General features: G+C 37.4%; 2 protein-coding genes across 5 annotated transcripts; both read left to right on the forward strand.

The window, feature by feature from the left end:
- LOC117919203 (LOB domain-containing protein 36-like) lies at nt 1-2,273 on the forward strand. The gene is made up of 2 exons (XM_034836330.1): nt 1-207; nt 1,055-2,273. Exon 2 carries the CDS (start codon nt 1,067-1,069, stop codon nt 1,805-1,807), a length of 741 nt encoding a protein of 246 aa, XP_034692221.1. The 5' UTR covers nt 1-207; nt 1,055-1,066; the 3' UTR covers nt 1,808-2,273.
- Nucleotides 2,274-7,009: 4,736 nt separating this feature from the next.
- LOC117917693 (LOB domain-containing protein 36-like) lies at nt 7,010-10,573 on the forward strand. Of its 4 annotated transcripts, XR_004651742.1 has the most exons (5): nt 7,010-7,151; nt 7,236-7,311; nt 7,926-8,876; nt 9,899-9,950; nt 10,040-10,573. XR_004651742.1 is itself a non-coding variant. In XM_034834053.1 (3 exons), the coding sequence occupies exon 2, from the start codon at nt 7,938-7,940 to the stop codon at nt 8,835-8,837; it is 900 nt and encodes a 299-aa protein (XP_034689944.1). In that variant the 5' UTR covers nt 7,010-7,311; nt 7,926-7,937; the 3' UTR covers nt 8,838-8,876; nt 10,040-10,573. The 4 variants fall into 4 exon arrangements, 2 of the variants coding, with proteins under 2 accessions (XP_034689944.1, XP_034689943.1); XR_004651741.1 differs by having other exon boundaries at nt 7,010-7,311; XM_034834053.1 differs by lacking the exon at nt 9,899-9,950 and having other exon boundaries at nt 7,010-7,311.
- The last annotated feature ends 608 nt before the right edge of the window (nt 10,574-11,181 follow it).

An 11,181-nucleotide genomic window follows, 5' to 3' on the forward strand; every position in this document is an offset into this window, starting at 1 on the left:
TTTTGCACTCAAGCCCTAAACCAAATCTCTTTTGAATGAAGCAAAGGTTGGAGTGTTGGCCATTTTGAACAGCTAAATCATCGCGAAAAACTTCGACCTTTTCTTTTCTCACGTTTCGGTGCTTTCTTGGACATGTTACACTTTGAGAATGAAGAGTTTTTGATACTGTGATCTGAGGAGTTGAAGCGAAATCAAAGAATATACGAGGTGAGATTTCGATCTTTACTATCCTTTCTTTCAGTATTTGATCACGTTTGGATAATCAAAATATGGGAGAGCGTTGGTGGGTAAGAAAAGATCTTGCTATTGAGATTCCCAGATTGTGAGGGCTCATTGTTCTTGTGGAGGGGGAGATTTGCTGATTTGATTTTCAAAATCAATCTTGACCCCCAAACAAAATGGGAATTAAAAAATAAATAAATCTAAGATCCGTATCCCTGTGTCTTGCATAAGTTAGAGAATGGAAAAGAGAGTTTTACAGAGAAACAAAAGTTTCAGATTTCCTTTTGTGTTTCTCGGTAATCAGTTATGGGGCAAGTCCTTTTTCCTTCTGCTTCTTTTCTTTCTTCTTTTCGTATTACAGTCGCATCAGTTTCTTTCTTTCTTCCAAAGCTACTGTTTGATTGCACATTTCGTATGTGACCTGAATATGAATACGAATGGATATACATATTTATATATCGGTTCAGTAGCAGATGGTTTGGAAATGAGAAGCTTTTAACAGCTGCCTGACTCTCTAAAATGGGCTAATGATTCTTCGCAGAATGCTTGTATAAACTTGCCTTAGCGTTCATAGTTTGATGGCTCCCTAACAAAATACGTACAAAATCATTGCTTTTCTTTTCATTTTTTTTTTCCCATGATTTTGTTACATGAACCCTTGGTATGAAAACCGGATGTAGAATTCTCCTATCATCTCTTTCTCCTGTGTCCCCTCTAGTAATTATCTAAGTCGTTCAGATCTAGAAGAATCCCCTATAGTATTTATCTAAGAGTTGCTCACATCCAGGAGAATTCATTGATTTTTTTTTTTCCTTTGATGTTATTTTTCCAGTTCTGAGTAGAAATGTCATCATCTAATTCTCCGTGTGCGGCGTGCAAGCTTCAAAGGCGGAAATGTACACAAGAGTGTATATACGCACCCTATTTCCCACCAGACCAGCCTCATAAATTCGCTAATGTCCACAAGGTCTTCGGTGCAAGCAATGTTGCAAAGCTTCTGAATGAAATAAATGTTGCACATCGAGAAGATGCCGTGAATTCCCTAGCTTATGAAGCGGAAGCTCGTCTTCATGATCCCGTCTATGGCTGCGTTGGTCTAATTTCAATTCTTCAACAAACCCTCAAGCAAGTTCAGACTGACCTATTGGCTGCCAAAAAGGAACTATCTGCATATATTGGTCCTATAGCGATGCAACCTAATTTTCAACATCCCGGGTATATGCCACAACAGCACATGACTAGTCCTCCTTCATCGTCTCTGATTCCTTATAACATGTCACCCATGTTGGGTCTTCCCACGGGTGCTTCACATGGTGGGCAATTGGTGATTCGTGAGCCACAGCCTCAACAATCGCAGCAGTATCAGCATCAGAGGCAAAACATCCTTGAGGCCCAGCAAATGGCGGCTAGAGAGCAACAAGAGATGTTGAGGACTTTCGAACAGCAGCAACGGCAACAAGAGCTTATGAGGTTTAACAGTGGATTCGAAGAAGCTGGTACGGTCGGTGCAGGTGGTTTCAATCAGACAACTGCGGCTACTATGGTACCGTCCCTGGCTTTAGGTAAATTCGACAACCCTTACTAGCTCGAAGAGCATCACTATCAGCTTCAGCCCCAGCTGCTGCTTCAGACCCAAACACAGCAACGCAGCTATGTTGTCATGCCCTGGATTTTGGGTAATCCAGGATTCGACTTGTGATCTCAAGTCAAAGGTTTGACCTTAAGATTTACTCCAATCCAATCAATCCTGGTAACCTAATTTTATTTGGGGATAGATGTTTATTTATTAGAAATAATTAAGTTATCAGGATTGACTGCTAGATGGTGAGTAAGAGTAACCCTTAAAATTAAACCTTTGACCTAAGATCACAAGTCAAATTCTGAGTTACCCAAATTTGGAGCCTGACATACCTCCACAACAACAAGGTTCTAGAAGTGAGAAGGGCAGGAGCTTGGTCTCATCTTGTTAAGTCTCGTAACTCAGTGTAGGTTTTCGTTCTTAGGTATATTCACCCTTAGTTTTATGAATACTTGATGCTTGCATTTGTGAACTCTTTTGATGCTGTTGAAAATTTGGATAATTTTTCATAAAAGCGGCAATGTTTTTAAGGTTTATAGAAGGCCAAAATTATTCTTTATTTAGCCCAATTGGTGAGGGAAGTGTGGTGACATATGGTCTACTTGTCGATTGTTGATCGCTTCATAACAAAGTCCTAAGGGTTTGGTCATAGAAAGTTTCTTAATTAAAAAAAAAACCAAAATTACTCTTTATTTTGCCCCATTGGGAAAGGAAGTGTGATGACACATAATTTTAAGTTCGAATCCTGACACTAATAATACACCCAGATTTGAATCCTAATAGAAAGTCAAGATTTGAGTTCTTACAAAAAAATCTTGGTCATGGAAAGTTCCTCAATTGAAAAATATATAAAAAGATGCCAAGAAAATTATGATCTTGCCATACGTGAAATGCCCATTCGTCAATTATAAGAGGCCCCATCAGAAATTGCAGAAATGGCTAGTTTCAGCTTGCTTCCTTTTTATTTTCAAAACATATTTTCAATCTTATTTTATTTTTGTTTCTCATTCACCCTTTGATGGTCTACACTTGGAATCTAGTAAATCAAACGTATACGTTTTGTGTTGCAGTTCGCAAAAACCAGTGAATGAAATGGGGTAATTAAAATGGCTAAATGGATGGGTGTCATCCGAATCTAGCTGTTAAAAACACGTTTTTCAAGGAAGCCAGAATGTCAAAACCGCTCGTGCTATTGATTTGGAAAGCTGTTTCCTCATTTGCTTGTTCCACTAACTTAATAGTATGTGACGTAGAACTGATATGTACACTCCCTCCCAGTGATAAGACAATACGCCCTAGGGCTTTCCCTTCTTATCAACCGGAAGGTCGCGACCGCTAGCTGCATGCGAAGTACTGCTTCCATCGAATGTGGGTGTCAACTGTTGGTTGGATAGAGATGTCAACACCACAGTGACTGAAACGACTGAGGGAGATCAATACATAATAATCAAGCAGAAATTAACATATATCCTCTTAAAATAGAGAGATAATGAAATGCATATGCCAAATTCCAGGAGTTTGTAAGCCAGAATAAAATCCAATAAGGGAAAGGAAGCATCATCTTTTGGATTAACTATCATCAAGGCACGTAAATGGCTGCTTGGTAGAATAAAATGGACTTTATTCTAATGGAACTCTCAAGTTAACTCGTTGTTATCTTCTTCCAATGTGTTTTTTAGGCAATGACGATTGATGGGAAGTTAGTAACACAAACTAAATGAAATTGGTTTACTGAGAATTGCTACTTTTTCCCCCTCTTGCCTCTATATTTGCCTTATTCAAGGAAAGAAGAGAAAGCGAGGAGAAAGAAAAGGATAGAGAATCTAGTTTGATGCGGTTCATATCTGATCTGCCTTACACATACAAATAAGGGAAACTCACTGTTCCCTGTTTAGGTAAAGATACAAGGAAATGATACAATAGTCGCCTTGAGAGGAAGGATTGTACGTCATTGGAAGAGTACGGAGGATCGGACCCGGTACGGATATGGAGACGAAGCGTCGTGGAGCAAAATAACACGGGATCTACGGGGCTTGAGTATGGCTTGAATCTGCTTCATCTCGGAATTCGGGAGATGCTTTAGGTATCGCCGCTGGTAAGGTACTATTGGGCGGTTGAACACGACGATTCGACGTTTGGCTCTGTCTCTCCCCAGTGAATTGAACTGTAGAAGAATGGCTTGGTTCGTGTGGTGCGCTGCAGCAAAATGTGGTGCGTCGGACGGTGCACTCCACCACCTGCTCATGATGGGTCTATCTGCAAATGTGTTTTGCTGCCGACTCGTCTTTTTAGGCTAGGGAGATTGGGCCTGGATGGAAAGGAGCGAAGATGTTTGGATCACAGAAGCAACGTAAACAAATTAGCCATTGGGTTCACTAGTATCATGGTGTTTGATTTTTTTTACTTAAAAAACTTAATTTTAACCCAACTTAATGATATTAAGTATTAACTTATTTTTTATCATTTTATTTTTCTTAAGTACTAAGTATTAATAGGGGCAGGGTTGTAAATATACTGATTTTTCACTTGCCTTCTTTTATGACACTCTTATATTTATAAGGTGCTAGAAGGTCCATGTGTCATTGTCTGGTTGCCCAAACGGGTAACCACCCATAACAGAAGAATATTCTTTGAGTTTGCATGATCGTGTTATTGATAACAAAACTATCATGATTAAAAGAAGGATAAAAAGTTGTCTTCAAATGATGAACAATTTGGCCCAAGATCATATCTAGTCAAAGCTGGCTGCCTTTGGCCTATGAGGTTTGAAAATCTTAAACTTTATTCACAACCACCCAACATCATGATACCACCATTGAAGAGGCCAATTTCTTTGTGATCTATTAATTATCACCACATGGCACACTTTTTATACTATAAATTCTTCATCCACATTTGTAACTTAATCTAGAATTTACACTAGCATCCTTTGCATACCTATGTTTCGTCTTCCTTTAACTTGAAGCTCTCCTTGATTAATCCTATATGTAGACTACAGGAAGGACATTAATACAAGGAGTGAGTTAGTTTGATCGATCCTCTCCAATGATCAAGTGAGTCCCGATTTATTATTAGATAACTAATGACTAAAGGTGTGTGTGTTCACTTAATTATCTTTGGACTAGTAGTCCCATGTTTATAAGGGAAAGAATTATGGCATCTTTGGATCATCCAACGCCAGCCAAATTATAGTTTTATTAATGGGTCGACTATTTCATTTACCTTATAAATGAATAATTTATAATATGTTATCCATTTGAAAATGATTGAGGTATAGTTCACTCTGCATTGAGGGGTAATGCATAGCTTGGGGCAAGACCACGAGCTGTTTATGAAACTTGATGAGAGCAAGACTAGCCCCAAAACCCAAAAAGAGGCCAAAAAAAAAAAAAAAAGGTGAAAAAGAAACAAATAATCCATATAGGTAGTCAACTAAAATAATTTTTTTGAGAGTTCATTTGAAAGTAATTTAAAAAAAAAAAAAAAAATTCTAACATTTGAAAATTTTTATCATTTAAATATTAAAAATATTTGAATTCCCGTGCAACCATTTCAATAAGGATAATAACCTATTTATACTATTAACACCACAACGACCTTTTCCTACCCTCTCTCTAACTTTTGTATATATATAGTCTAAAGACTTATTAATCAATCAATCCCATTGCTCATCCCAATTCAAAATTAATAAAAATATACACATGCTTGTTTCTTTTCTGGAATGGAGCATGAAGCGTGTTTATTTAATATGTTTGTATAGACCCTGGAAGGCGTGAATAGAAGAGCAATGCAATTGGAAGATGTTAAAATCCAGATATCAAATCTTCTGGTGCTGACTTCTTACAACCAAACAGAACCATAGCATCTGATTTTGGCATTTTGCATTTGGCTGTAATCAGAAAATTAATTCCTTGTGTCTGCAAAATTTCCACCAACAACCCCGCACACGTACGTTAACCATCTTTCAGACAAAATAGCTTATATAAGTTACAGCTTCTCTTCACATTTCATGGCTATTTGTTAGTTAATCAATGGCCTTTTTTTTTCTGAGTCTTTTTTCAGTATGGTACGTTTTACGCTCATTCTATGATTCTCAATATACAATTATGACCACTAACTTATGTGGGCCTTGGAAGAAATTTTGAGTCATCCTCATCGTTCCTATTGAAGCAATTTTTTAATAGAATTTTCCTCTCTTGATTTTGACACGTAGAGAAATTATATCATATTTCCTTTTGATTTTTAAGAGATTAAATTAATTTTAAATCATTGGCTTAAAATTAATCTAACTTGTAGACCTTGATTACTTGATATCTCTCATCTTTATCAAAGTATTTATCGTTGAATCATGTTTCAAATTGACCAGTCCGTACTGAAAGTCGGATTATGCTAATGAACCCTACAATAAACAAGGTTAGGCTCAAATCCATGCACGTGCCCAAGATCCAGAAGTCAAAGTTCACCATCGAAATTGATTTGTTATATGCATGCAACACGTAATCGGAAGCCCATTTTTTAACCTCATGCAACGTCTTAATTGAGTTTTATTCTTTTCTTAATTCACCCAGAATTTGTCACATCCAAAATAAGAGCCTATAAGGATTAATTAGATTATTTAATGTGATCCAAAAATGAACACATCCAAAATAAGAGCCCTATAAGGATTAATTAGATTATTTGATGCGATCCAAAAATGAAGCAACGTCGTAACATACAATCTAAAAGTAACACTGCCAGCAAGTGTTGATATAAATTCGTTAATTGGCACACAAATATTAATTATTCCCTATTAAAAAATGGTTATGAGATATAAAATAGAAAATATATTTAAACAATCTTTTATTTCACATTTAATATTATTAAATTTTTTTCTTATCCCATCTTAATCAATTAATTAAATTTTAAACAACAAAAATAATAAGAATGCTAATTATTTTTAAAATTTTATTTAAAAAATTAAAAGAAAAAAAAATCGAGAGAACTCAGAGAAGCATTGGGTGGAGACCCTCAAGGGATTGGGCTGAATTCTGCTAAAAAAAAGATGTCTTTTAAAACAATGTCCTATACTCCTATATATAAAAGAAAATCGATTATTAATCCAACGGCTCATGTCGTTCTTTTAAATATCCAACGGCTCATGATACACATATCATGGCTTATAAGGGCGTGGGACACCATTGTAACGACCCTCTGGCCTTTTCTCCTACCTGGTCTGTTACGATTTTTATTGTTTTTTTTTTTTTTTTTGAAATAATAAGAGGAATTTCCATTTTTGGTCTGCAATTCGATGATCGGATCAAGCGGTCTTGTGTTCGAACCGTAAACCAAACCAGTTTGGAATGAAGAAAAGGTTGGAGTGTCGGGCATTTGAACAGTTGAATCTTCATGATAAACGTCGACGTTTGCTTTTCTCATGGTCGGTGCTTTCTTGTAGACGTTATACTCTGAGGAGAGAGAATAGTTTGAGACGGTGATGCGGGGACTTGAACCGAAATCGAAGAATATCCGAGGTGAGATTTCCGTCTCTGTGATCTTTTCTTTCGGTATTTCAGGTTTTGTCCATTGAAATCTGAGAGGATACCGTGATTGTGAGGAGTCAGTCTTTTTCTGGAGAGGGAGAATTTGATTTGATTTTCAAAATCAATTTTGACAAAAGAAAAGTGAAAAAAAAAAAAAATCTAAGATCCGTATCTACAGTGTTTTGCATCTGAAGAAGTTGAACTCAAATTTATTGCTTCAGATTTCCGTTTATTTGTTTTTCCTGCTTCTTTTCTTCTTTTCGGTGCCTTCTTTCTTTCTTCAGAAGGCACTGTTAGATTTCATATTTCGTACGCGGCTTGACAATGTCGGGTCAATAGGAGGAAATAGACGTCTCTAAAATCAGCAAATTATTTTTTTCAAAATGCTGTATAAACTTACCTTGGCAATTCATTACAAATCATTATTTTTCTTTCTCAAGTCCCTGTCTCTCTTTACTTATTTTCTTGATTTTTCTACAGAAACCCTCGGCATGAGGAACGGATGTAGAATCCTCTTTAATATTTTTTTCTAGTTTCCCCTATATTTCTCAAAGTTGTTCATATCCAAGAGAATTCATTTATTTGTTTTCATCTTATTTTTGCAGTTCTGGTTAGAAATGTCTTCGTCTAATTCTCCGTGTGCGGCGTGCAAGATTCGCCGGCAAAAGTGTACGCAAGAGTGTGTACTCGCACCCTATTTCCCACCAGATCAGCCTCAGAAATTCGTTAATGTCCACAAGGTCTTCGGTGCAAGCAATGTTACAAAGCTTCTCAACGAACTAAATGCTGCAAATCGAGAAGATGCCGTGAATTCCCTGGCTTATGAAGCCGAGGCTCGTCTTCGTGATCCCGTCTATGGCTGTGTTGGTCTGATTTCAGTTCTCCAACAAAGACTTAAGCAAGTTCAGAGTGACCTTTTGGCTGCCAAAAAGGAACTAGCTGCATATATTGGTCCATCAGCGATGTTACCTTTTATCCAACATGTCGAGTATATGCCACAGCAATACATGAGTGATCCTTCTTCATCGTCGGTGATTCCTTATAATATGTCTCCAATTTTGGGTCTTCCCCCCGGTGCTTCACACAGTGGGCAATTGGTAATTCGTGAGCCACAGCCACAGCAAACTCAGCAGTATCAGCATCAGCAACGACAGATCCTTGAGGCTCAGCAATTAGCTACAGCTATGGCAGTAAGAGGGCAAGAGATATTGAGGACTCATGAGCAGCAGCTACAGGAACAAGATCTTATTCGGTTCGACAGTGGGTTTGACGCTGATGCTATGGTCGGTGCTGCAAGTAGTTTCAACCAGATGACTGAAGCTGTAATGTCACCATCTCTGGCTTTGGGTACATTTGATGATGCTTATCAGCTTGAAGAACAGCAACAAGAGCATCAGCTTCGGCCCCAGCTGCTGCCTCAGACCCAAAAACAACCTCAACAGCAGCAACCACAGTTACCTCAACAGCAGCGAGGAGTTGGAAGCGAGGAGGGCAGAAGCGTGGGCCCCTCTTGTTAAATCTTGCAGCTCATTCTTTTAACAATTTGTCGTTCTTGGGTATATTCACTCTCTCTGTCTCTTATTTATGGCTTATGCTTGTGCACATGAAGGTTTCTGAATGCTTGATTCTTGCATTTCTGAACTGTTATAATGCTATGCTTCATGAGTGAAATTTGGGTAATGTTGTCTTGGGGCACAGGTCATTGCCTGGCCAAAATTACTCATTAGTGCGAAGTACTGTTGGGTATTGAGATAATTACCATCTTTTCACCGCGGGAAATGTCCATTCATCAATTATGAGTGGCCCCACCTGACATTGCAGCCCTAGCTTCTTTCATTTTTTTTCTCATTTCTTCTGAAAACATATTTTGCTATCTTATGATTCTTATCTATATATATATGGTTCATACCCGCAAATAAAAGCCTACGCCGCCTGTTTGTTTTGTTTGGCTAAAATTGAATGGTTGCTGGATATTAGGAGTATAGTTGGGAAGAGAGGAAAAACAAGACAAAAAAAATCCAGTTAAGGCTGCTTTGCAACCAGTGAACAAAAGGGGTAATTATATTGCTTGTTTCGGGATTTTGGCTGTGTCAAACACCCCTTTTTTTTTGTAGTAGCCGGAATGTGAGAACAGTTCGTATTGACTTAGAAAACAATGACATGTGACATAAATATTCATATATTTATGTTATGTGCCTGTGTAGAGAACTGCAGTTTGGTTTTGGTATTAGGCTTTTACCATGTGCTGAAATTTACTCCCAGGATGAAGACAATACTACCCTTGTTGCATTTGTCTTGCTGTCCCCGGCAGGGGACCCCCGGCTTTTACCATGCAAAAATGTGTTACCTGGGCTTGAAAACACCCCAAGTCTTACACGGAATGCAGGTGTTAGCTGTGGATCGGGATTTGGGAAGAAATGCTGACACCGAAGTAATGGAAATCAGGGAGGGACACAATTATGGTCAAGATATAATAAATTATTATATTTTCTCCTAAAACAGAGAGACCTACTTTTTCTTTAGCCTTTTGATCTGGTTTATGAACTCCATGAATTTGATATATACATTTTACTACCAGAACTCCCAAAAAAGTGAAAGGAAGTATCATCATTTGGATCAACATCAACCAGGTATGCCAATGGCTGCTAGGTGAGCGTTGCTATTATTTTCCTCCATTTTCTTTTCTTTTTTTTCCTTATTTTTTATAACTTTGATGCAGCCATAAATAGAGGGATAGAAAATTCGCTTTGATTCTGTTCATATCTGCCTTAAACACACAAAGTTGGGAAGGAAGGAGGGAGCAAAAGAGGGTGATAAGGCACCTTTGGTTTTGGTGTTTGAAGGAGGCTATTTCTTTGGTGAAACATTCTGATGGAAGTGTAGGACACCATTTCAAGTACGGTTCCTCTTTCTGGTTTATTTTTGCATTTGATTCCCATTATACTTTCTTCTTTGCTCAATCCTTGAGTGGGGTCGGTAAAGGAGAATTACTAAGAGTAGCGCGTACCTTCTTCGATTCAAAAATTTGTAAATGGCAATCAATTTAAAGGGAAGAACTTGTACTTGAGATCTCTATGATCTGTTGAGTAACAGTGCACAATAACAGTTGCAGAACAGGTTTACAAGATTGCTGTTGTCGATCAGGTCATTTATTAACTATCAATTGAAGCAGTTGTATGGGGAGGGGTGATGGAAAGCTGGAACTTTTTCTCTTCTTTTCCAAGATGTACCCCACTCTAGTTTTAAACCCAAACATGAATCAACCATAGATGGTAATGATAGCTAGTAAGTAGGTATTTTGCCCATTCATTGATGATTCTCATTTTTTGCTTTATTGAAAAGTGAATCACATGTGAGATAGAGCTTCTTCTACAATTCAAACTAGAGCTCTTATCACGTTTCACATAAGGAATAACTTCTTGGTTTTTTGCTCTCACTACAAGTCTAAATAAATATGAAAAATCTTTTTGTTCAAGCCATAAATTATTTTAATAAAATTAATCAAACCGAACAAAAAAAAAAAAACTCTTATTGAATTTAGAAAAGGGTTTTTGAATTCTCACGAATTACTCTAAACTAAGTTTTGATACGTCATAAATATTATTAAAATTTATACCAATATAATAACATTAAGAGTGTGAAAAGAGCTAGATGATTGTAGTGGGTCCTGCAGATGTGGGTGGGCCACAACCTCCAATCCCAGTGTTGTGATTAATCATGGTTGACATGATTCTCTTTTTTAAATCTCCTAAAATCAATGTTTGGCGGTAATATTTTTTTACCATGTTTATTTCCCATACATATATGGTAGATAAACCTCAGGAAATGCTCATAACCACCGCACACGAGGGAAGGTAGAGT

This window comes from Vitis riparia, chromosome 7 (assembly GCF_004353265.1).
Source record: "Vitis riparia cultivar Riparia Gloire de Montpellier isolate 1030 chromosome 7, EGFV_Vit.rip_1.0, whole genome shotgun sequence".
In the NCBI taxonomy this organism is placed as follows: domain Eukaryota; kingdom Viridiplantae; phylum Streptophyta; class Magnoliopsida; order Vitales; family Vitaceae; genus Vitis; species Vitis riparia.